General features: G+C 40.6%; 1 protein-coding gene across 2 annotated transcripts in view; it reads right to left on the minus strand.

The window, feature by feature from the left end:
- LOC148844442 (Calcineurin-like metallo-phosphoesterase superfamily protein) overlaps positions 1 to 27,287 on the minus strand; it is a 154,005-nt gene that overhangs the window by 120,343 nt on the left and 6,375 nt on the right. For both annotated transcript variants that reach the window (XR_016103479.1, XM_088958747.1), the window contains exon 2: positions 20,704 to 20,766. Coding sequence is in view for 1 of the 2 variants with exons in the window: in XM_088958747.1 (XP_088814873.1) it covers positions 20,704 to 20,766 (63 nt within the window). In the remaining variant the exon portion in view is untranslated. The remainder of the gene's footprint in view (positions 1 to 20,703; positions 20,767 to 27,287) is intronic.

Genomic DNA, 27,287 nt, shown 5'->3' on the forward strand with positions numbered 1-27,287 from the left:
TGAAAGAAGATAGAAGAGAAGGCCAAAAAAAGAGAAGAAAGAAAAGAGAAAAGATGGAACAAAGAAAGGGCAGAGGAGGATCAAGTTGTAGTTGAAGAGTGAGGGTTAAACCGAGGGGACCCATATAGAGAAGGGGGATGAGGAAGGATGAAGTTGCTAAGCTGGAATGCCAGGGGTTAAAGGAGAAGAATAGGTGAGCTCTAGTACACAAATTAATTAGGAAGCAGAAGCCTGATGTAGCCGTCCTATAGGAAACAAAACTAGAGGTTTTCAACATAAATGTGATGAATGAGATATGGGGGAAGGATGGGGGAGAGTGGGTGGAGCTGAAAGCAGATGGAGAAGACAGTTAAAGAAGAGTTGAAAGGAAGAAGACAGGGAGAATTAGGGGATGAGGAAGGCAGGAAAAAACAAGTGTTGGAAAAGATTGCTAGGCTGGACAGATTAAAGGAGGAGAAAGAGATATTTCCAAGAGAAGCTAGGTTGGAGAAAGAAGGGTTGGAAGGGGAGTTAGACAGGTTGTTGATGAGAGAAGAGGTGAGATGGAGGCAGAAATCAAGGGCACTGTGGTTAAAGGAGGGGGACAAAAATACAGCTTTCTTTCACGCATTCGCAAGTGGGAGAAAAAGGAGAAATCTGATTTCAAGAGTACAAGTAGGGGAGGAGTTGACTGAGAACTGGGGAAGTATTCAAAATTTAGTAGTACTCAGAGAGGCAGTGGTGCTGGATTTCCCTGGGGGAAGTAGAAACCAAAAAAAAAAAAAAAGAGTGAGAGGGCAGTTAGGTGGCTGGAGAGGGAGATTGAAGTAGAAGTCAGAGAGGCTTTAAATAACTAAGTTAATGGTTTCTGTTGTGAGGATTATTTAATTGTTATTTTACAGTTGTTGTTAGTGTGTTGTCAGCTAGTTAGTTTCTTTCTTTCTTATTAGCTTGTTACTAGGGAGTGCCACCAGGGGCATACTTGTAATCTCCCATTCCTTTTATATTAAGTTAATATAAATAACTAAATTGGCGGCCACCAGAGGAGGTTTTTTTGTGTCTCTCAATCATATTTTCCTCTTCTCCTCTTTCCTCTCTTCTCTTCTCTTCTCTTTCTCTCTCTCGTCTCTCTCTCCATGAATGATTACATGGTATCAGAGCCAGGTTTTGGGCTGTAAAAATCTGTTTCTCCCATCTGAACCTGCTTAGTCCTCTTTCTTCTTTGATTTCTTGGACGTAGAAGACAGAGAAACCCTAGCAGGCCACTTGCGGCTTCTTCCTTTGGGTTCTTCCTTGGTCGTAACATCAAGTAAATCCTAGCAGAAGAACAGCGATGCAGTAAAGACTCCCTTCCTCATCTGTTCAATGCTGTGAAGTTAATTTCTGGGTTGGCACCTTCGTACACGTGCTGGACAGGGTATGTGTTCTTGTGTTTTTCTATGGCCAATGGTGTAAAGGCCTTACCTTTTTGGTTTTATACCTTCGTTTAGATGCTAGACTGTTAGATTGCATGTGTTGTAGTCAAACTTCTAGTATACTATTCTAATGGCAGAACCATCACTGAGTTGATTTCAGCAGTTTTTGTTTTTTCCACATTCTAGAAGTAAATTTCTTGGGGATTGGTATTCTGATTGTGGCTGTTGTGTAGTTGTGTGGGATTTCGTCTGATTCAGCAATACTCTATGGCAAACTATGATTCAACTTCATCGGGGGTTACACCAAACCGTAGCACAGCTAGTAATGGGAAGTGAAAACATGGTGTTTCCCATGCTCATTACCCCTTTAAATGGTCTAAACTACCTGGAGTGAGCTAAAAGTGAAAAACTTTATGTAACAGTAAGGGGAAAAGCTGGTTACATAAACTTTTACACTTTTAGCCCACTCCAGGTTTAGACCATTTAAAGGGGTAATGGGCATGAAAAACACCATGTTTTCACTTCCCATACCAGTTGTGCTACGGGTTGGTGTAACCCCCGATGAAGTTGAATCATAGATTGCCAGGGGGTTGAATCATGTATACTTCCTCTTCTAGGTCACCATTTAAAAAAAAAAACATTCTTTATATCCAGTTGATGCAATTCCCAATCAAGGTTAGCAGCTAATGACGAGGACCCTAATTGAGTTCGTCTTCGCTACTGGAGCAAAAGTCTCATCATAGTCAACCCCGTACACTTTAGTGTACCCTTTGGCTACTAATCTTGCTTTGTACCTTTCATCTGTCCCATCTGCCTTGTGATTAACTATAAACACCCACTTACACCCCACTGGGTCTTTCCCCCTTGGAAGATCCACTAATTCCCAAGTTTGATTTTTATGGAGAGCATTAATCTCCTCCTTCATAGTATCTATCCATTCAGGGCATTTTAAGGCTTCTACAACATTTTTGGGAACAGGGATGCAATCAACTGCAAATAGAAAGGCTCGGTATGAGGGGGAAATGTGATCATAGGAGACATACTGGGTAATGGGGTGTTTGGTAGTGCAAGGTCATCCACAGTAGGAGTAGGAGTATCAATAGGTGCAATAGGGTTTGGACTTACCTCCTAGGAGTCCAACAGTGTCGGTTGCTCAATGTTTGGCTGCTCCACATCTCTATCACATTGCTGATCTCTACAACATGTACGTTGGAAGACACGAAAGGGAGAAAGGTCCGGAATAGAAGGTAAAGAGACTCGGCGGACCTGAACCTGCTTCTCCTCTTCCACACTACTACTCTCCCCCCGAGGAGAAGCAGGGAAGAACGGTTCAGACTCAAAGAATGACACATCCATGGAGACAAAAAACTTATGACTAACGGGATCAAAGCACTGATACCCTTTTTGAGAGGAGGGATACCGCAGAAAGATACAAGGAATGAACCGAGGATCTAACTTACCCCGAGATGGTGACAAATCATGGACAAAGGCACGACAACCAAAAACTCTCGTGGGAATGGAAAATAAAGGGGACTGAGGGAACAACAACTGATGAGGGGCCATGTAGTTCAGCACTCTAGAAGGCATGCGCTTGATGACATAAGCAGCTGCAAGTATAGCATCCATCCAAAACCTTTTTGGAACATTCATGTGTGTTTGCTGGAACACAGTAGCCGAAGAAGAGAAGAAGAAGAGGAGAAAGTTTAAGAATGGTGGCTCATAACCTTTCAGCCGACCCTACTATCTTATATATATGTTTATTACATAGTGTTACATGAATGGACTAGAATGCCCCTGATTAGTGATGGGACACCTAGACAAATAAAACATTAAACAAGTTTAGGCCCAATAACTAATGACTTATGACCCAACAATGACAACTATATACATTAAATCAGCCGAACCAACACTCCCCCTCAAGCTAAGCATGGATGTCAGTCATGTTTAGCTTGCCAAGTAAGTCCAAGAATTTCATTGAAGCTAGCCCTTTTGTTAGCACATCTGCAATCTGCATCTCGGAAGGAGTATAAGGAATGCAGAGTTCCCCTGAGACTATTCTTTCTCTAACGAAGTGTCGGTCAATCTCAATATGTTTCGTCCTATCATGTTGCACTAGGTTATTTGCAATGTTGATGGCAGCCTTGTTGTCACAGTACAACCTGAGAGGACACTCGATCTTTATCCTGAGTTTACTAAGAAGGGTCCTAAGCCACAGAAGTTCAGCAACACCATGAGTCATAGCTCGAAATTCAGCATCTGCACTTGATCTAGCAACCACATTCTACTTTTTACTCCGCCATGTAACCAGATTCCCTCCAACAAACGTGCAATACCCAGAAGTTGACTTCCTGTCCCCAACAGAACCGGCCCAATCCACATCAGTATATGCCTCAATTTCAATTTTATTGTGTTTTCTGAACAGAATTCTTTTTCCTGGGCAAGTCTTCAAGTACTTAAGAATCGTTTCTGTGAGCTTGAGAGTTGTACTTGAAGTAGAGGAGAGGAGAACACCACTGGTATGCTGTGAATGTCGAACTGAACTGCCCAGTCGACCATGCTATTATTTATATTTGAATGTAGTACAATGATACAAGTAATTACTGGAATGCCCCTGATTAGTGATGGGACACCCAGTTAACTTAAAACATTAAACGGGCTTAGACCCATTAACACAGGCCCAGTTACAGGATAACTTAAACTTAAGTATGGGCGAATAAGAACTCTTATCAACCGAACACTCATACAAAGAGACTTCATTCTAACATTCTAACACTCCCCCTCAAGCTAAGCATAGATATCAATCATGTTTAGCTTGCCAAGTATGTCCCTGAACTTTGTTGCTGCCAGACCTTTAGTCAATACATCTACAATTTACATCTCGGATGGAGTATAAGGCACACAGAGTTCTCCCGAGACAATTCTCTCTTTGACAAAGTGTCGATCAATTTCAATATGTTTTGTCCTGTCATGCCGCACGAGATTGCTAGCAATGTTGATAGCAGCTTTATTATCACAATACAGCTTGAGAGGACCCTCAGCCTTAATACCAAGCTCATTAAGAAGAGTTCTGATCCATAAGAGTTCAGCAACCCCGTGTGCCATAGCTCGGTATTCTGCTTCTGCACTTGATCTAGCCACTACATTCTGCTTCTTACTGCGCCATGTGACCAGGTTTCCTCCCAAAAATGTACAGTACCTGAGGTTGATTTTCTATCTCCAACAGACCCAGCCCAATCTGCATCAGTGTAGGCTTCAATTTCAAGTCTGTTGTTTTTCCTTAATAGAATTCCTTTCCCTAGGCAAGTCTTAAAGTAACTGAGAATTCTTTCCACTGCTCTCATATGAGGGATCTTTGGTGAGTGCATGAATTGACTGACAACATGCACTGCATAGGCAATGTCTAGCCGAGTAAGGGATAAGTATATCAGCTTTCCTACCAATTTTTTGTACCTCTTTTTATCACAATATTCCTCACCCATTGATTCTTGTAGTACATGGTTCGGTTCTATTGGAATGATTGCTGGCCTGCACCCCATCATGCATATTTCCTCTAGGAGATCTAGCACATATTTCCGCTGATATATGTAGATTCCTTCTCTTGATCTAGCAACTTCAATCCCAAGAAAATATCTCAAATTTCCCAAGTCTTTGATCTCAAATTCTGAAACTAAGAACTCCTTCAACCTCTTCATCTCTTCCAAGTCATTTCCGGTCATCACCATATCATCCACATAAACAATGAGTGTCGTAAGTTTGTCATCATGTCTCCTTGTAAACAATGTATGATCTGCACTGCTTTGAGTGTACCCCACTTTCTTCATGGCCATACAAAATCTCTCGAACCATGCCCAGGGAGACTGCTTCAAACCATATAATGCTTTCCTTAGTTTACACACCTTCTTTCCAACATCATAGCCTGGTGGAGGTTCCATGAATACCTCTTCATGAAGATCACCATTTAGGAAGGCATTCTTCACATCCAGCTAATGGAGTTCCCAAGAGAAATTTGTTGCTAGTGACAGTAGAACCCGGATTGTGTTGAGCTTTGCTACTGGAGCAAAGGTTTCTTCGTAGTCAATTCCTTCCTTTTGTGTAAATCCCTTTGCCACAAGTCTGGCCTTGTGCCTCTCAATTGACCCATCTTCCCTGTGCTTTACTGTGAATACCCACTTGCACCCAACAATGCCTTTCCCCTCTGCAGGTCTACTAATTCCCACATTCTTGCTTTCATTAGGGCTTTCGTCTCTTCATTCATGGCTTCTTTCCACCTTGGATCAGATGTCGCCTCTGAGTACCTAAAAGGGACACATACAGAGGAAAGAGCAAACACAAATGAGTGATAGGCAGGAGATAAGTGTGAGTAAGAAACAAAATCAGCTATGGGATGCCGGGTGGTACAAGAACGAGCAGGCTTACGGAGAGCAATAGGAAGATCCAAATCCGAAGTGTGTGAGTCAGAATTATCTTGGATTGCAGAGACAGATTGATCTGAGTTCAACGGGTTGCAATCATGAGGTTGAGGGCCCTTCTTCCTTCTGTTGTATGTAAGTATCTCTTTCTCTTGCCTACTGGAAACTTCAGGAGCATCTGTTGTATCAGGAGAAGTAACTGGCACAGTTGGAGCCTCACTAGGTTGACCCAGAATGTCACAACTAGGAGTGGTAGAAGGTGATAAAAGGGGAACAAAAAAGAAGGGAGAATGAGAATCGTCTTCCAACCCACTAATATCCCCTTGAAGAGGATTCTGAGAAGACTGGAAATAGGGTTGAGACTCAAAAAAGACTACATCTCGGGTGACATACTTTTTCTTGGAGACAGAATCATAACACTTGTACCCCTTTTGTGTAGGAGAGTACCCCAAAAATATTCCCTTTGTAGCCTTGGGATCCATGTTGGTTTTCTTTGGATCATTCACATGTATGAAGCATGTACAGCCAAAAACCCGTGGGGGAAGAAGAAATTCTGGAAGAGTGGGACACAAAACAGATAAAGGAGTCTTCATACCCAATACCTTAGATGGCATCCGATTTATCAGGTATGATGCAGTGAGTATAGCTTGAGACCAATATTGCTTGGGCACTTTGTGCTGGAATAATAGGGCTCGAGTTGTCTCCAATAGGTGCTTGTTCTTGCGCTCAGCAACCCCATTTTGTTGAGGGGTATTAGCACAGGATGATTGGTGTAACATGCCTGCATCTTCTATGAATGAGTTCAGGGATCTTTCAAAGTATTTAGCCGCATTGTCTGACCAGAATTGCTTAACCTTCTTATCAAATTGTGTTTCAATCATTTTGCAAAAAGCCATAGTTATCCGTGGTACTTCATCTCATCCTTTTAACAGATAAATCCATGTGCACTGAGAATAATGGTCAATAAAACTGATAAAGTAATGGAAGCCATCAATGGAAACAATGGGTGAAGGTCCCCAAACATCAGAATGAACCAAATCAAAAAGAGCTCGAATTTCATTACTAGAAGTTGGATACATTGTTCTACATTGTTTTGACATTTGACACACATCACAAATTAAACTCTAACTTGGAATTCCCTTAAACAATTCGAGAAACAACATTGCTAAAGAAGAGAAAGACACATGACCTAGCCTAACATGCCACCAGTGCAGCCTAGCTATTGACTCCACACTTTCCAGACTAGTAGTAGCAGAAGCTTGTAGGGCTGAGCCGATGTCTGCATCAAAATAGTAGAGGCCCCCATACTCATGACCACTCCCAATCATTCTCCTCATCAATCTGTCCTGGAAGACACAATGAGTAGGAAAAAAAGTTATACTGTGGTTCAAAATTTTTGTAAACTTTGAAACAGACAAAAGATTTGAGGTAAGACTAGGAACATATAGGACTGATTTAAGAGAGAGGTCCTTGAGGTCCTTGCTTAAGTCAACCACCCCCTTTCTAGAGATGGTAGAGAGAGACCCATCAGCCACTCTCATCTTATCCTGGCTAGACAACAAATGATATGAAGAGAATAAGGAGGACATATGTGTCATATGGTCAGTTGCTCCGAAATCAATCACCCAAGAGGTGGAATCAATGGAACTAGTTGCACTAAAGGCAGAGACTGTACCTGATATGGCAAGAGAGGTGGAAGCTAAAGAATTGTTCTTCAGACGGGCTAATGCCCGGCTGAGAATCTCTACCTCACTAGCCATGAAGCCCAAAGTACTTGGTCCAGAGGAGTCAGCAACCTGCCCTATGGAGGAAGAGGACACTGTCGGAGTACTTTGTGAGTTGTCACTACTGTTGTTGGTGGCAAGATTCCCACTTGCTGTGTGAACCTTGTGTTGTCTTTTGTCCTTTTTCAAAGCAGCTGGCTTTAGATGAGGATACAAGACCTAACATTTCACCTCTGTGTGTTTCTCACCACCACAATGGGTACACTTGAGGGACTTCTTGTCTGGATATCTATTTCCCTTAGTGGAGACTAGGGCTGAATGTTCTCCAGATAGTTCAGTTGACTGTGTCTGGGAGTAATTCATCTCTCCCTAGAATTTGTGACCTTATACCCTCATATACTGGGTCTAGGCCAGCCAGAAACTTGAAGGCTCTACTCTCTTCAATTTGCTTGTCATGTCCCTCCTTGTCCTTGGCATTTTCCCAATCCAAAATCAAGTGATGATTAAGCTCTTCCCAAAGGCCTTCCAGGGTTGCAAAATATGTTGCCACGGACATGTCTCCTTGCCTTAGAGCTGCAATATCTTGGTTCAATCTGTAGATTATAGCATTGTTCTTCTTCTGGCCGTAGGTCTTGGATACTTTCTCCCAAATCTTAGCGGCTGTGGGGAAATGATGAACAGTTCTAGCCACCCGAGGAGTCATGGAGGCCAGCAACCAAGACATAACTGTGGCATTCTCCTTGCGCCACACAACATGCTCAGGACTGCCAACTTCAAGTTCTTTCTTGTCTTCATCCAGATAGCCTGTGAGATCACGAGAAGTAATGAACAACCTTGCTGAGATGGACCACTCTCTGAAATTATATTCATCCAGCAACACGTTTGTAATCTGTAAACTGTGCAGATTAGGGTTTTCCAGGTTAGAGAACCTTGCGGCAGGTCTGTTATATCTGGAGGAAACTTCTCTGGATAGTGAGGACATGCTGACTTCAGTCTTAGAGTAGGTTTAGAGCTCGCCGAAGTGTTCACAATGCTGGACAATCTGGAGCTAGCAGCTCCCTAGGTAATCTTCACTTGAGCTGAAGCAGTTCGGGTACAGCAGTGGTGGGAGGTTCCGGACTTATAACCAACCTGAACTTGGAGTTGTTTACCACTGTGCTATGCTGGTTTTGCTGGGCTTCGAAGCTGCAATTGTGGAGAAGCTCTCCCCCTTTCGGCTAGGGCTAGGACTGCTGAAATCAGTCCTCAACTAGGTCTGTCCTATACAGACCTCTCTTAGTAGCCAAATAGCTACTATTTGCTGAAAAAGGAACCTAGTAGGACATCCACTTCTGGGCCTTACCTCCCTTGAGCCCTACAACCAAGGGAAACCCTAGGTTCGAATCTGCTTTGTTCTCTTACAACCCTAGTTTTTTTTTTTTTAGCAACCCAGAAAAGAAGAAAGAAGATGGAAAGAACAGCAAGAGAAGAGAGAGTAGAAGCTAGTGCGTCCGCTGAAACCAAAGAGAAGCTAGTGCTCTGATACCATGTGAGCTTGAGAGTTGTACTCGAAGTAGAGGAGAGGAGAAGAACACCACTGGTATGCTGTGAATGTCGAACTGAACTGCCCAATCGACCATGCTATTATTTATATTTGAATGTAGTACAATGATACAAGTAATTACTGGAATGCCCCTGATTAGTGATGGGACACCCAGTTAACTTGAAACATTAAACAGGCTTAGGCCCATTAACACAGGCCCAGTTGCAAGATAACTTAAATTTAAGTATGGGCTAATAAGAACTCTTATCAGCCGAACACTCATACAAAGAGACTTCATTCTAACATTCTAACACTTTCCACTGCTCTCATGTGAGGGATCTTTGGAGAGTGCATGAACTGGCTGACAACATGTACAGCATAAGCAATATCTGGTCGAGTGAGAGATAGAAATATCAACTTCCCTACCAGCTTTTGGTATCTCTCTTTATCAAGGTAGTCCTCTCCTACTGATTCCTGTAGACCATGGTTATGTTCTATTGGAGTATCTGCTGGCCTACACCCCATCATACCTGTCTCTTCTAGGAGGTCAAGGACATACTTCCGCTGACATATATAGATGCCCTCTTTTGACCAAGCAACTTCAATCCCAAGGAAGTATCTCAGATGGCCCAAGTCTTTGATCTCAAACTCAGAAGCCAAGAACTCCTTTAATCTTTTTATCTCTTCCAGATCATCCCCAGTAATCACCATATCATCCACATAGACAATGAGTGTTGTAAGTTTTCTATTTTGTTTCCTTATGAACAAGGTATGATCTGCCCCACTTTGAGTGTACCCCACTTTCTTCATGGCCCCACAAATCTTCTCAAACCAAGCCCGAGGAGACTGCTTAAGACCATATAATGCTTTCCTCAGTTTACACACTTTCCTATCAAAAACATAGCCTGGTAGAGGATCCATGAATACCTCTTCATGTAAATCGACATTTAGGAAAGCATTCTTCACATCCAGCTGATATAACTCCCATGAAAAGTTTGCAGCTAATGACAATAAAACCCGGATTGTGTTGAGCTTCGCTACTGGAGCAAAGGTTTCTTTGTAGTCAATCACTTCCTTTTGAGTAAACCCCTTTGCCACAAGTCTGGCCTTGTACCTTTCAATGGACCCGTCCTCCCTATGCTTTACAGTGAACACCCACTTGCATCCGACAGTGCTCTTCCCTTTTGATTTGAAGAAATCGGAGCTGAATGTTCAACAGGTTGTTCAGCTGGTTGCATTTGAGTGTCAACTTGCATCTCTTTCCTCCTGACCTCTTCATTCCTTACTAGATAATAAACATGATGTAAATCTGGCATTTCATCCCTTCCCAAAATTTGAGACCTTATGCTCTCATACATTGGGTCTAAACCAGCCAAGAACTGAAAGGCTCTACCTTCTTCAATTTGTTTATCATGCCTCTCCTTGTCTCTGGCATTCTCCCAATCAAGAATAAGGTGGTGATCAAGCTCTTCCCACAGTCCTTCTAGGGTTGCAAAATACGTTGCAACTGTCATATCTCCTTGTCTCAAGGCAGCAATGTCTTGGTTTAGCCTATAAATTCCGGCATTGTTCTTTCTCTGTCCATAAGTTTTAGACACTTTCTCCCAAATCCTAGTAGCAGTGGAAAAGTGTTGAATAGTCCTGGCTACTCTTGGAGTCATTGAAGCAAGCAGCCAGGACATAACAGTAGCATTCTCCTTACGCCAAACTGCGTACTCCACACTACCCACTTCAGGTTCCTTCTTCTGTCCATCTAAATAACCCGTGAGTTCCCGGGAAGTAATGAAGAGCATGGCAGAAACAGACCATTCCCTGAAATTGTATTCATCCAACAACACACTAGTGATCTGCAAGCTGTGCAGATTTGGATTCTCCAGATTAGGAGACCTCCCAACAGATCTATTATCCCTAGAAGACCCTTCCCCTGATATTGAGGACATCTCCTCCCTCTTACAATGATCACGATTGCAAACTTAGTACAAAGAATACTGTTTCAGACTTACCGAGGCTGTTACAGTCCTGAGAACTCGTAACAAATCTGAAACCAAGAGCAACCCACCGCTACACCTTGCTGACTTCTACTAGGCTTTGACTTCTGCTGTCGTAGACTGTAGTCACCCCTACGACTAGTACTAGGACTGCCAAAATCAGTCCTCCACCTAGATCCGTTCCACACAGATCTCTCTTAGCAGCCAAATGGCTACTACCTGCTATAAGGAGTCTAGTAGGGCATCAGCTTCTGGGACAAACTCCCCTTGGGCCCTACAACCAAGGGAAACCCTAGGTATAGACCTTGTTGTGTTCTACGATAAACCCTAGGGTTTCTTCACAATGACCAAGAGATGGATTAATGCTCTGATACCATGTTTGCTGGAACATAGTAGCCGAAGAAGAAGAGAAGAAGAGGAGAAAGTTTAAGAATGGCGGCTCATAACCTTTCAGCCGACTCTACTATCTTATATATATGTTTATTACATAGTGTTACATGAATGGATAAGAATGCCCCTGATTAGTGATGGGACACCTAGACAAATAAAACATTAAACAAGTTTAGGCCCAATAACTAATGACTTAAGACGCAGCAATGACAAACATATACATTAAATCAGCCGAACCAACATTGTGTAACATCATCCCACGAGCTACCTCAAGGAGGTGTCTGTTTTTTTCTTTCTGCAATACCATTTTGTTGTGGTGTTCTTGCGCATGAGCTCCTATGAATAGATCCGTGGGAGGCAAAGAACTCATTGAGCTCACCATGGAAATATTCATTTGCATTGTCTAATTGGAAAATCTGTATTTTAACATGGAATTGAGTAAACACCATCCTCTAGAAGTCTTTCACAATCTTTGGAACTTTGTCTCTACTACGCATAAGGAATACACATGTATAGCAAGAGAAGTCATCGATCAATGTGATAAAGTACTTATATCCGACCTCAGAGATTATAGTAGTAGGCCCCCATACATCAGAATACACAACATGAAAAGGAACACTTAATCTTTTATTATTTGAGTGAAAAGTTGTTCTACATTGTTTGTTGAACTGATACGTTTGACACTGAAACTCTAACACTGAACATGACTTAAATAAAACTGGAAACAAAGACTTTACTATTTCAAAAGAAACATGACCTAACCGGCTTTGCCACAAAAAACAATTGACTCTTATTTGATTGGGTATATGACTCTAAGGATGACACCGAGAGACCAGCTTTGTTGTCGAGAATGTAGAGACCATCCACTAGGCTCCCTCTACCAATCGTCCTCCCAGAAGTTAGATCCTGAAAAACACATGAATCAGGAAAAAATGTTACACTACAGTTTAAAGAGTTTGTGATACTACTGATTGAAAGCAAATTTATAGGAAGTTGAGGGACATGCAATACACAATTTAGGTTAAGGCCATGGGGAAGAGATATTGATCATTGGCCTGCAATGGAGGAGAATGATCCATCTGCAATCCTCACTTTATCCCTTCCTAACAAAAGGCTATAAATCTGAAACAAGTTCGGCTTACCGGTCATGTGGTTAGAGGCCCCTGAGTCATTGATCCAAGGGGAACCAGTGGTAGTAGTGACATGGAATGCAAAAGCCACATTACCTGATGGAGATGCAAATGAAGTAGGAGTACCAGTGACTGAACTATCCATTTGTCGCAAAGCCCTACCATATGACTCCAAGTGGTCTCTGAAGGAATTCATGATATTTTCCTTGGGGTCAGAATTAGTAAGGTGGTCCCGGGTAGTGCCAGCAACCTGAGTATCTTGGGTTGCCACGTGCTACATTATGTGTTGTGTTCGTCTTCTTCTGACCTTGCCCTTTACCCTGTTCTTGGTTCTTCACTGCCCACTTGGGCTTCCTGTGAATGTCCCAACATGTGTCATGTGTATGTCGTGAGCGCCGACAGTGGATACAAAACAACTTGTCTTTATCATCAGCCTTCTTGGTGTCACTTTTCTTCCCCATGTTATTACTCATTGCAACCAATGCAACTTGTTGCTCCCCCTCGGTTACAACCATCACACCCCGCTTACTTTCTTCAGATTGAACAAGAGCATACCGACGGCAACTCTTAACTTCCTAAGATCTGAACTCTCAAAGGTTCATAGGCAAGGTTCAGTCCCAACAAGAAGGCAAACACACGCTGCTGAAAAACCAGCTTTCTGTAAGCCTTAGCATCATCATCATGTTTCCACTCTATAGCCTGATAATGATCCAATTCTTTCCATACGGAAGTAAGGGCTGAATAATAGGTAGACAAACTACGATTTCCCTGTTTACAGGTTGAGGATTCAGCTTGCAACTGGTAAACCTTGGCATAATGCCTTTGCTCAAAATAGGTGGTTTTGGCCTGTTCCCAAATCTCACTAGCGGTGTCTGCCCACATAAAGTTCTTCGCATCAAGTTCCATGGCTGCAAGGAGCCAAGACGTCACCATATTGTTTTCTTGGTCCCACCTATCATGTTCAGCTATCTCACTCTTGGGTTCTTTCACCTTCCAAGGGGGAAAGACCCAGTGGGGTGTAAGTGGGTGTTTACAGTTAAACACAAGGCAGACGGGACAGTTGAAAGGTACAAAGCAAGATTAGTAGCCAAAGGGTGCACTCAAATGTACGGGGTTGACTATGATGAGACTTTTGCTCTAGTAGCTAAGTTGAATTCAATTAGGGTCATCCTGTCATTAGCCGCTAACCTTGACTAGGAATTGCATCAACTAGACATAAAGAATGATTTTTTAAATGGTGACCTAGAGGAGGAAGTATACATTGGTTCAACCCCCTGGATTCTGTGCCAAGGGAAGTGAAAATAAGGTGTGCAAGCTGAGAAAGTCTCTTTATGGTTTAAAACAATCTCCCAGAGCTTGGTTCAGTAAGTTTCACATGGCAATTCAGCAGGTAGGCTTCAAACAATGTCAGTCTGATCACACACTCTTTGTGAAGAGATGTCAGGAACAGGTTGTTGTATTGATAGTGTATGTGGATGATATCATCATTACAGGAAATTAGAGTTCAGAAATACAAAAATTGAAACAATTCATTGCATCTAAATTTGAAGTGAAAGATTTAGATCCCATGAAGTATTTCCTTGGAATTGAAGTCACCCACTCAAAAAGGAGTATCTTCATTTCTCAAAGGAAAACACCCTTGATCTATTACAAGATACAGGCAAATTAGGCACAAGGCTAGCAGATACTCCAATGAATGTTGATCACAAATTGGATGACTGTGATGGTGAACCTTTGAAAAATGTGAAACAATTCCAAAGGTTAGTGGGAAAGTTGATTTATTTGTCCATGGCCCGTCTAGACATTGCCTATTCAGTTGGGGTTCTAAGCCAATTCATGCACTCTCCTAAGAAATCACACATTGAGGCAACAAAGAGAGTTCTTAGATACTTAAAAAAGTATCCCAAAACAGATCTACTATTCAGTAAACATAATCACCTAAAGGTGGAAGTCTTTACAGATGCTGATTAGACTAGTGTTGTGGATGATAGAAAGTCCACAAGTGGGTATTGCACATTTGTGGGAGGAAACCTAGTGACCTGGAAAAGCAAGAAACAAAGTGTGGTAGCAAGGTCAAGTGTTGTAAGTTGAATATGGAGCTATGGCACATGGGATGGCTGAAGTCCTTTGGCTAAAAAATCTTCTAGGGGAGCTTGGAGTTGTTGTTCATAATCCTATGTCTCTTTACTGTGATAACAAGGCAGCCATAAACATCGCCAGCAACCCTGTCCTACATGAGAGGACCAAGCACATTGAGGTGGACAAACACTTCATAAGGGCAAAATTAGAAAAAAGGGGAAATTTGCATCCCTTATGTCAACTCCAAGGAACAACTTGCTGATGTCCTCACAAAAGGACTTCCATACTCGCGGCACAATGAGTTATGTGACAAGCTGGGCATGATAGACATATTCAGCCCAACTTGAGGGGGAGTGTTGTGAGGATTATTTAATTGTTATTTTACAGTGGTCGTTAGTGAGTTGTCAGCCAGTTAGTTTATTTCTTTCTTATTAGCTTGTTACTAGGGAGTGCCACCAAGGGCATACTTGTAATCTCCCATTCCTTTTATATTAATTTAATATAAATAACTAAGCTGGCAGCCGCCAAAGGAGGCTTTTTTGTGTCTCTCAATCATATCTTCCTCTTCTCTTTCCTCTCTTCTCTTCTCTTCTCTTCTCTTCTCTCTCTCTCCATGAATGATTACAGTTTCAACTTTAACTTCATAAATGTTGCGAAATAGAAGGGAGAAAAGAAGAAGATTTTCTTTATTGATGATAAAAACAGATTAAGCATACACCTTAAATAAGAAAAGATAGGAAAGACAAACCCCTAAAATTTCTCTCAATCAGAGATTGACTAAATCTTTCCCTTAATCCAAAGATATGACTTTCCTAAATTTATTCAAATCTAAACTTTCCTAAATTTATTCAAATCTCTTAATCATATCTTTCTTATTTTGCCGCAGATCCCGTCTTTCTTAATCTGTCGACAGCAGATCCTGACTTTTTTAATCTGTCGACAGCAGATCCTATCTTTCTTAATCTGTCGACACTCCCCCTCAAGTTGGTGCAAAGATATCTATCATGCCCAACTTGCTAACTTGAAGTTCAAATGGCTGTCTCAACAAGCCCTTAGTCAAAATATCTGCAACTTGATGCGTGGTTGGTACAAACGGAGTGTAGATTATTCCTTCTTCAAGCTTCTCCTTTATAAAGTGTCTGTCAAGCTCAACATGTTTAGTCCTATCATGTAGAACCGGATTATGAGCAATGTTGATAGCTGCCTTGTTATCACAATACAGTTTCATAGGAAAGCTTACTAGTATCTTAAGATCTGCTAGCAACCTCTTTAGCCAAAGAACCTCACACACTCCTTGAGCCATTGATATGAATTCAGCCTCAGCACTACTTCTAGCAACTACACTTTGCTTCTTGCTTCTACAAGTAACTAAATTGCCCCAAAGAAATGTGCAGTACCCCGAAGTTGACCTATCAGTAATCGAGCCTGTCCAGTCCGCATCTGTATACACCTCAACCCCTCTCTTCTTCATTTTTCTTGAAGAAGAGTCATTTTCCTAGTGTGCCTTTTAGGTACTTAAGAATTCGATACACAGCTTCACAGCGAAGGCAATATCAGGACGTGTATGTGACCAGTAAATCAATCTTCCTACCAGCCTTTGGTATCTTCCTGTATCTACTAGAACCCCATCTTTAACTTCTCCAACTTTAGTATTAACTTCTATCGGAGTATCTGAAGGTTTGCATCCACTCATTCCAGTTTCTTTCAAGAGACCTAAAATATATTTTCTTTGCGAAACCACAATGCCCTTCTTTGATCTTGGCACTTCCATTCCAAGAAAGTACTTTAGCTAGCCTAAGTCTTTAATCTCAAATTCATTGGCTAAGCTCTGCTTTAGTCTATTCATCTCTTCAATATCATCTCCAGTCAAGATTATGTCATCAACATAGACAATCAGAACCGAAACCTTGTCTTTGGTGGATCTTTTTGTGAAAAGAGTATGATCAGATTGTCCTTGACTATATCCTTCACTTTTAAAGAACCTTGTGAATCTTTCAAACCAGGCTCTAGGAGACTGTTTAAGTCCATATAGAGATTTTTTTAGTTCGCATACCTTAGTTCCAAACTTCTCGGTGAAACCAGGTGGAGGCTCCATATATACTTCTTCCAAGTCTCCATTCAAGAAGGCATTCTTCACATCCAGCTGATTCAGTGGACAGTCAAGATTAGCTGCAACAGATAAGAGTACTCGAACTGTATTCAGCTTCGCCACTAGAGAAAAGGTCTCAGAGTAGTCTACTCCATATGTTTGAGTAAAGCCTTTAGCTACTAGGCGAACCTTGTATCTCTCCAAGGATCCATCTGAGTTGTACTTCAGAGTGAACACCCACCACAGAACTATATTCTAGACCAAAACACAGCATTCGCAGTCCACTACTTGGGCGAAAAAAAAACTGTTCATACCTGTCCACAAACAGCCCTCCTCGTATCACAGAATAGAGGGCATCTAGTACACCACTTCAACAACCACCACCACAGCAACCGGAGGCATACTTACCTCCAAAACCAGAAAACGACCACTCCTTTTTGGCCTCTTGTCAAGCTTCCAAGGCTAGGAGAAAATCGATGAAATCTGATATGGCTGGCAGCAAACCCGGGAAGAAGAAAGGGCGATGAGGAAAGAAAAAAAAAAGAAAAGAAGGAGAAGAAGAGAAGAGTTCGGCCAGATGAGGAAAAGTTAACCCTCACCAGTCGACCCACTTGTATTTATCTCAAATAAACTCAGTTACAAGAAAGACACTATTGTCCCTTATAGGTGATGGGACACACAACTTAAACTTGAATAAAACAGACCTTCCACTCTCAAATAGATAAACCTAAAAGACCAAAATACCCCTGTTCTATGAACTCTAACACTTACTTAGGCCTTCTTGTAGGGGCTAAACTTGGCTCAGAAAGCACATAGAAACCCCTCTTATAGAGATTGGAAATGAGGTTGGAAAACTGGAAGGCAACATATCTTTCTCTAGGGGGCAGAATTACCCTCATAAAAAGTGTGCTTCAAAGACTACCTACTTTTTTTTTTGATGAATTTCAAAGACTACCTACTTATTACCTCTCACTATTGAAAATACCAATTTCTGTAGCTAATAAAATAGAAAAATTCAGAGGGATTTCCTTTGGGAAGGGACAATAGGTCCAAGGAAATTTCATTTGGTAAAGTGGGAGAAAATCTGCACACCGAAAACTTTAGGGGGGTTGGGTTCCAGAAGAATAAAAATTTTCAACAAAAGCTCTTATGGGGAAATGGCTATGGAGGTTTGGGCTAGAAAAGGAAAAGGAGTCATTAGTGGTGGTAGGGAAGTAAGGGGTGGTGAGATTTAGTTGGGAACCAAGGGAGGTATCCAATTGATACGGCGTGAGTGTGTGGAAGGGCATAATGAGTTTCAACCAGGAGTTCGAAGGCTTGGTTACTTTTAATGTAGGAACTGGATCCAGAGTGAGATTCTGGGAGGATGATTGGAGTGGGGTTGGGTAACTGTGTGATCTGTGCCCAATATTGTATAGGCTGACTAAACATCAGGACTCTGTGGCCCAATGTTATGAAGTTAGTGGTGATAAGGTGGTTTGGAGCCCCAAGATTGTATAGGCAAACCAGAATTTCTACAACTAGTGAAGATGGCCTGTGGTGGAAGGAAAGCAGAAATGGAAAATTTACAGTTAAGTCATTTTACTTGATTCTCATCAAGGACAGTGTAAACAATGAGAAAATGAATGGAATATGGGGAAATCCAGTGCCCCTAAGAATGGAAGCTTTTGCTTGGTTGGTTGCATTGGATAGTGTTCTCACAACAGATCATCTAAAAAGTAGACGGTTCTACTTGGCTAGCTATTGCTATATGTACAAATCAGATGAGGAAACTGTATTCCATTTGTTCTTCTCCTGCCACTTAGTAAATTTCATCTGGATATTCTATTTTTTCCTCTTTGGGATGCCCATATTCCAACCATCAACATCAGCAGAGATATTCTCTACATGGCAAGTTTAGAGGAAGTTTGAAAGCTAAAATTGCCTGGAGCTGCATTCCCTTTGTGGCTTTGCAGTCTGCTGGTCTTCGTGGGGGGAAAGAAACAAGAGGCTCTTTGAAAGAATGGAAAGGAGCATTGAAGAGTTGGTGGCATCAGTAGGCAAACTCATCACAAGCTGGGTCATCTCCCTTCAAGGATTGGAGCAAATCAGTCCTTCAGACTTTGCTGAGAATTTCTGGGACTTGTTAGAGATTCAAACTTGTAATGTGAATTAGTTTAGTCTGAACTGAATTTTAATGTATTTTGCTGGCTGTTATCTAGACACCTGAACAGCTTGTACCTGTTTTTTTATTTTAATAATTCTTTTTATTTACTCTTCAAAAAAAGAATCATTCGCATTTTCTATAAGTTTAAATTTTGCTTGAACTCATTCTATCATGTAGTTTTGACTCTTAAGGTTTACAAGACAACTTCACAACGTACTATTTTGTCTATAACCTTAGTTTCTTAGCTATGTTTAAAGATTTGGAACAAGAGTGCTTTGAGAAGAGAAGCAAGAGAAGTACTGTATCTGTTTCTTGTGCTTTGCTAACGGTGAATCCATATTTTATTACTAATATCCTGCTTTTTTGTGTCTCGTGTTTGGGAGTTTTTTTTTTCTCTTTGGTTGCAGGTGGGTGCCAAATGCTATTTTGTGGTCAATATGGGAGAAGAGGAATAGCAGTGTTTAAAAGTAGGGAGACTAATAGCAGCTTTGGATGCTTTTTAGAGGCTGGGGAATAATAGCAGCTTCCTCTCTTCAGAAAGCAACAGTGAAAGAGTTGATTCCACCAAGAAATAACAGAATCACGTTGAATTTTGAGGATAGCTCCTTTGGAAAGCCAGGACATTCAGGTATAGGAAGAGTTCTCAAAGATGGTAGGGGTACGATTGTTGCATTTTCTTCTGGTCTAATTGAGATTTCAGATTCACCACTAGCAGAACTCTGTCCTTCTGCAAGGTTTTTTTTATCAGCAAAAAGACTGTTAGACTGATGACCCAATAGTCATCCCCAAGGATTACAACCCAAGTTACAACAAGGCCCAATATAGTTGCTGCCTTGCAGCCCCTTGTTTGGCTAAAGTATCTGCTAACCCATTTGCACTCCTCCTGATCCATCTAAAATCAGCACTTATATCATTTGCTAATCTCTTGCCCTTCTGCAAGGTTTAAAGATAGCAAAGCATCTAAACTTGAGACCTTCAGAAGTGGAAGGTAATTCAGCGCTGGCGATAGGTTGGATGGCCAACAACAGTGACAGGCCTTGGCAGCCAAAGAAGAGTAGAATTTTATGCAGAAAAAATAAGTACAAGGCTCCTAAACCGAGCCAAGACCCATTGAGAGATTAGGTAAGCCCAAATTAATTGTGCCCTATGCACCCCTTCCTTTGCCATTGTATTTGTGGACTTGTTGATCCATTTAAAGTTGGCCTCAACCTCACTTGCTAGCCTTCTTACTTCTCCCTTATTTTTTGTTTGTAGAGCCAAGAGCTGTCACTGTTTTTATTATATTTTTTTTATCAATAGCAGAATCGTATTCATTAAGTAAAATAGAAAGGTGCACAGCAAGACAGAAGGGAGAGATAAACTCTCTTAACTCCCCCGAGAGATGTGCAAATTACAAACAATCCCAAAACAAATGATTTCTTCCCACCCTTTGTTTTGCCAAAGAATTAGCATCTCTTTTCACCCATTGTAGGGTAACCTCCATTCCTTGTAGCATCCGGGTGATTCTTCTCTTCTCAAGAATATATTCCCACCATCCCTCATCCCCTTCCTTTTCAGTTTTCACTAACTTTGAGTCTTCCTCAATTGAAAGCTTGCGAATATTCAAGTCCTTTGCTTTCTGAATTCCTTCCATATGACAGCCAGTATTTCAGTTCTTAGAGCATCACCTAACCCCTATGACCAGATAATAGAGCAACAATTTTTCCTTGCCCATTTTTAAATATTTTCATTTGCAGAAGAGCATAACTTCATATTTTCATTTCATATAGCAATAAGATTGCTTTATCTGTTACTGATCAAAAACCAAAAAAAGGAATACATATCGTACATACTTGGGGATCTGCAAGAACAGCAATCTTCACATGGTTACCTTGAAATGAAACTTCACTCATGATCTGCACTTGGCACAACAAAGAAAGGTCAGTACTAACCATTTAAGTATTCAAGCAGAGGCATTGCATCCGCAAGGGCCAGAAAAAGGGACCAGTTATGCCAAATCAGAATGTAAAGAAAAAGGGCATAAGGATATGTAGAATAAGAGTTAGGTTGAAGAAAGCTATTATTAATAGGCTTGATGCCATATAAATTGAGACAGACTCCATATAAATTGACCCAGAGTCCATATAAATTGAGCCCACGAAATGACTGTCATCATGTCCATTATTAATTAAACAAAAATATAAAACATGTATCATTTACTTTTGTATTAAACAGGAGTTTTCTCCTGGAAGACACCATACATGAGAGCATCCATTACATAAATCGTGTTAATTTATTTTATTGAAAATTAAATGTTGTATGAAAAGGCATGAGAAAAGTATAAGCATCTGAACCATAAAGTCCAGGCAAAGAGCAAAGCTGCCACAAGAACAAGATATACTTTGTGTGCTGGCCAGTAGTGAAGAAACTTACCACCTGTTTAGTGTATGGAGACACTTCTTATTTTGAAATCCCAAATTCCCAATAGCAAGACACCAGTTGAGTAGTGAAGAAGAGATGCTAAATGGGAGGATAGGAATGTGAGTGATTCTCGGCGGTAAGGAACATCCAGTTGATAATAGTAAAATAACAAGATATTGCCAAAAGTAGAGATGATAAACCGAGTGCTGGTTAACTACAGTCCCACATGCCACCTCTATTACCAGGGAAGTGACTCAGTTCCACATTAGCCTTGCTTCTCTCCATGTGTCCTCCTTTTCCTTTGGTTTCTGATTTAAGTATCTTTCTATACCTCCATCAAGACCCCTTGTCCACTCTATGCTGCCATTCATTTCTTATGCCTACCATGAAACTACTTGCTCTTTCTCTTTCTCTTGAGAAAATCATGGACATTGTAAATTTGGAGAAAGAGAGGGACTGGGCATCAGTTCAAGCAAGGGGTTGAGGAAAATAGGGTGGCAGTGAACAAGAAGGGAAACAAAGGCAAGGAAGCTTTCTTGTGCAAATGCCTGGTTGGCACATTTGACGAAGCAGAGTTAGGGGTGTCAACGATATTCGAAAATCCGATTCAAAATTCAAATAATTCGAATATCTAATCAGTCGAATTCGGATATCCTATTCATATCGAATAACCATCGGATTCGAATTCGGATATGACCTTATTCGATTCGACAAATATCCGAATTTGACTAATTATTTAATTCTTATATATAATATATAAAATATTTAAATGTTTTATATAATTTATATATAATAATTAAATTATATAAATAATTTATATATTTATATATTTATATACTTTAAACAAATAAAATATTTATTTTATATATTTATTAATTACCTAAAATGATTAATTGGTCAAATTCAAATCGAATCAAATATTTGAATATTTAATCGAATTCAAATATCGGATTCAAATTCGGATATTGCCTTATTCGATTCAAATTTGATCCGTTTACACCCCTATGTAGAGTTTAATCCCACAAAGATCAAGAGATGGGTATTACATTGTTGGCCTTGTCATTGCAACTAGGGGTGGATTCGAGCCGAGCTGAACCGAATAGTACTAGGCTCGAGCTCGGCTCGACTGTTCTACAAGGCTCGAGCTCGAGTTCAAGCTTGGTTCAAGCCAGAACCTTGAGCTCGAGCTCGGCTCGAGTCAAAAATTCATAAGCTCAAGCTCGACTCGGCTAGAGCTAGATTTTGAGAAAAAATATTTTATAAAAATAAAAAATTATATATAAAAACATTTTTTATTTGATGATTAAAAAATTAAGAATTATAATAATTAATAATTATAATATTTTTATTATATATATTATTTTCTATAATTTTATTATATATATATTAAATATCAAATATATATATATATATATATATATATATATATATATATTCGAGCTGGCTTACGAAACTCACGAGCCAAGCTCTAGTTGGTTCGAGCTAGGCTCGTTTAATAATCGAGCCAATGAATTGGGCTCGAGCTCAGTTGAAACCAAGCCGAGCCAAGCTTGAGCAGCTCGTTGCCACCCCTAATTGCAACCCAGAAGTGCAAAGACTAGGAGAAAGCCACTTTCCATCTATTCACTTGTTCAAAACTTCAAATTGGAAGCAATGGAAATTCCTATTGCTCTTGTACTTGGCTACCACCCAAATTCAGTCATCTTCCCTCTACTCATCATTTATCATTCGACTGGTTTTTAAAGAGCAAGAGCACTCCTTCAACAAGAGAATTGTACTCCCCAAATACTCAAGGGTATAGTATTTTACCCAACTTGATCTTAGCTACTAAGAAACCCACAACCCCCTTAAAAACTTATTCACTAAAAGACAAAGCAATAAGCTTTTCAGTTCAGCCATTTCAGCTATTACTAAATGGCCCCTTAGTTTTTATGAAGAAGAAGTATTTATATTTTCTTTTGGAAGCTAGAGTTGTTGTTGGGGTGGAAAAGTTTGAAGTTGGGGTGTTTCATTTACTCAAGAGGGTCATTTTTTGCTTTGGGAGTGCTTTTATTTTCATCTCCTAGGTGACTTCCTATCACTTTTCTTGTGTTCTATTTTTCCTTTTAATTAAATTTTTATTTTATTTACCAATAAAAATTATTCCATTTGAAAAAATTCGGCCTTGTACAATCGAAGGAGAGTGGGAAGTTAGCCATGAATCCCATTCAGTGGGAGCAGATTGCATTGGCTACAAAGAGGAGCAGTGATGGTGTTAAGAAGACTAATAGAAATAAGAAAGTTGAAGAGGTGGACAAGGATATGGTATGCTCACTATCAAAGAGCTAGGCACACCAAGGAGGCATGTTGGAACCTTGTTAGGAGACCCAAGAAGTTAATGAAGAAGCAAGAAAATAAGAAGTATAACTCGATCAACGTAGCTTCCCTAGAGTCAAAGTCCCTTACCACTACAGCTCCTTCTCAGGATCATTTAGTAAGCTTAGTACCATGGGAAGATTTACCATTCACTACGAGAGATCACCCTTTTTTTTTTTATAAATGCTATGAGAGATCACATTGAGCAGTATGGTAAGGTGCTAATTTGGCTAGAGGAGACTTCCATCACTCCATCTACTTCATGTGCATCTACATCAGGTAACTAGGCTACCGCTTTCCATGTATCATATCTTTCTTCAAAATTCCCTCTGATCATTAACTCTAGGGCTTCCAATGATATGACTAGTAAGCCTAACTTGTTTTATTCTAACCATTCGTTGTGCAGTAAAGATAAAGTGAGACTATAGACAGCAGATGTTTTGGGCACTACTATAACTTTGTTCTAGAAAAAATAGACAGCAATTGTTTTTGGGTACTATTGTAACCTTCATTGAGGTTGGCTAATGTCTCATTGAAGGGCTGAAACCAATATGTTGTACCATTCAGTTTTCACCTATAAACATAACATGTAAAGCATATTCAAATGAAAATTAAAAAAAAAAAAAACAAACAAATAAAACATTTTTTTTGATAATTCAAACAAATAAAACATTTTCAATCATGTATGTTAGAATACACGAATCAAGGGTATTTTGGTCATTTTGGTTTATCTGTTTGAGAGTGAAAGGTCTATTTTATTTAAGTTTAAGTTATGTGTCCCATCTTCCATGAGAGACAATATGGTCTTTCTTGTAACACTATTATTTGAAATAAATACAAGTGGGTCGGCTAGGGAGGACTGATTTTTCTCCTTCCTAATCTGGCCGAACTCTTCTTCTTCTTCTTCTTCTTCTTCTTCTTCTTCTTCTTCTTCTTCTTCTTCTCTACTTTAACCTAGAATCGAATAGGGTTTTCTTACATGGTATCAGAGCAGTAAAACCTTGTTCTCCATTCATTCTTCCTTGTTGTTGTCTTCTTCCTGGGTTCACCGCCAACTATTTCAGCCTTCTTCAAATTTCTGCCAGCCTGAGTGGAAGCTCGACAAGGGGCCAGAAAGGAGTCGTTGTTTTGTGGTTTTGGAGGTGAGTATGCCTCCAGTTATTGTGGTGGTGGTCGTTGAAGTGGTGTGCTAGACGCCCTCTATTCTGTGATGTGAAAAGAGCTGTTTGTGGATAGGTATGAACAGTGTTGTCGTTTGCCCAAGTAGTGGACTGTGAATGCTGTGTTTTGGTTCAAAATTTTTCCTTGTGGAGTTTGGAGTGATTAGTATACATATCAGTCCTGTTTTTCTCTGTTTTTACCTCATATGTGTGCTGAAAGTAGGGCTTTTTCGACTGCTGAAGTTCACAACAGCAGTGGTGTGGTGGTAGTTGTATTGTGCTGAATGGTGTATCGATGATTTTGAATATTTAAAAGTGAACCCTTGTATCTGGTGTGAAAATAGTTCTGCAGTGTGCAGTACAAGTGTTTGATTTAATGACTAAGTGACTTCACCCCTTATATTTGGTGGGTGAATGGTTCTACAGTGTGCAGTACAGGTGTTTGATGTAACGACTGAGTGATTTCAACTTTAGTATTTTATGTGCAATGTGTATTTGAAGAAGTTGGTGGTGCTGAAAGTGAGATAAGTTTTGTGGAAGTGCAAGAGGTTGTGTTGTATATTGGAAGTTGGATTAATTAAGATGGCATCGATTGGTGATGGGAATGACAACAAAACCGGCGTTGTGCTTTCTCCGGACTACCTAAATATTCAAATGACATCTATTTAGTTGAATGGTGAGAATTATGTGCCGTGGGCAAAATCTGTGAAAGTGTTCTTAAAGGCCAAGAGAAGGGTAAAACATGTGAGAGAGGAGAAACCTTCCTCTGATTCTCCGGGGTTCAGTGACTGGAACAGGAAGATGCACAGATAATGACATGGCTATGAAGTAGCATGGAACCAAAAATTAGTGTGAACTTTATGTTCCTAAATACAGCTAAAGAAATCTGGGATCATGCTAAGAAGCTATACTCCGGACAAGACAATACAACTAGGGTGTATCAGTTGTACCAAGGGTACTTTAATCTGAAGCAAGGCAGTCAAAGCTTGGAGGAATACTATGCAAGTCTGAGGAATATCCGAAATGAGCTCAATGTGTATAATCCTCTGACATCGGATGTTCAAATTCATCAACAACAGCGTGAGCAACTTGATGTGACAAGGTTTCTAGTGGGCTTGAAGGCTGAGTATGAGCCCGTCCGAGCACAAATACTGGGGGGGTCTGCTCTTCCCTCACTTAAAGAAGTTTTTGCCCGTTTTAAGAGTACATCTATTGAGTATGTAGAGCATTCCTCTCTCTCGGACAGATCTGGTTTCGTTGTGACTAAAGGGGGTGGCCGTGGAAATAGAGGTGGTGGTGGTGGTAGTGGACCTCCAGGTAACCGTGGTGGTCCCATGTTTAACCGTGTTGGTGGCCGGAGTGGAGGTCGGGACTCAGGGGGAGGTCGTGGTAAAGAAAGAAGTAATGCCCCTAATAAGTGTACACTTTGTGGTTTAGAGGGGCACACGATTAACTTCTGCTATGATTTACGTGGTCCACCCAACACTTGGGCTAACCATGCTATGACTAAAGGAAGTAGTACAACTACTAAAAGTCAGCAAACTAACCCGATCCTCTCCACATCTACTGATGTTTCTAGCAAGGAGATGGTGAGTGTACCCCGTGCAGTATATGAGCAATTCCTTCAAACATCTCAGTAGAACACCGCTACCCTTGCCCATTCAGGTATGGCTTGTTTAGCTTCCAAGCCTCCACACTGAATCATTGACTCCGGAGCCTCGGACCATTTGTCTGGGACTCCTAATGTATTTTCTTCTCTTTCTCGGCCCACCACATCTCAAACAGTTACACTTGCTAATGGTTCTACATCTCCCATCTGTGGTGTTGGTGATGTTGATCTCTCCTCCTTGTCTTTATCATTTGTTTTATATGTTCCCAAGTTCCCCTTTAACCTTATGTCTGTTAGTAGATTAACCAAATCTCTTAACTATTCCATAACCTTTTATCCCTCTTCTTTTGTATTTCAGGATCTCAAGATGGGGATGAAGATTGGTGGAGGGCATGAGGCAGGTGGATTGTATTACCTTGATGGTGGTGGCCCTCCAGTAGCTTTTCAGTCGTCTCTTACTCCTCTTCAATGGCATTGCAGACTTGATCATCCTTCTCTCAAGGCTCTGAAGTTGTTGGTTCCTTCCTTAAGTCATCTTTCATCTTTGGATTGTGAGTCATGTCAGCTTGGGAAACATCATAGAGTCTCTTTCAGTCCAAGAGTTGATGACTTTTCAAGGATGACATGGATTTATCTTATGAAATATCATAGTGAATTGTTTTCTATCTTTCAAAAATTTTATGCTGAAATACACACCCAATTTGGTGTTCATATTAAAATACTTCGCTCCGATAATGCCAAAGAATACACCTCAACATCATTTCAACAATACTTAAAGCACCATGGGATAATTCATCAAACTTCTTGTGCCTACACCCCACAATAGAACGGTGTAGCTGAACAGAAAAACCGACATCTCCTTGAAACTGCTCGGTCCTTGATGCTCAATATG

This window comes from Nelumbo lutea, chromosome 8 (genome assembly GCF_056320005.1).
Source record: "Nelumbo lutea isolate HS-2025 chromosome 8, American lotus-T2T, whole genome shotgun sequence".
In the NCBI taxonomy this organism is placed as follows: domain Eukaryota; kingdom Viridiplantae; phylum Streptophyta; class Magnoliopsida; order Proteales; family Nelumbonaceae; genus Nelumbo; species Nelumbo lutea.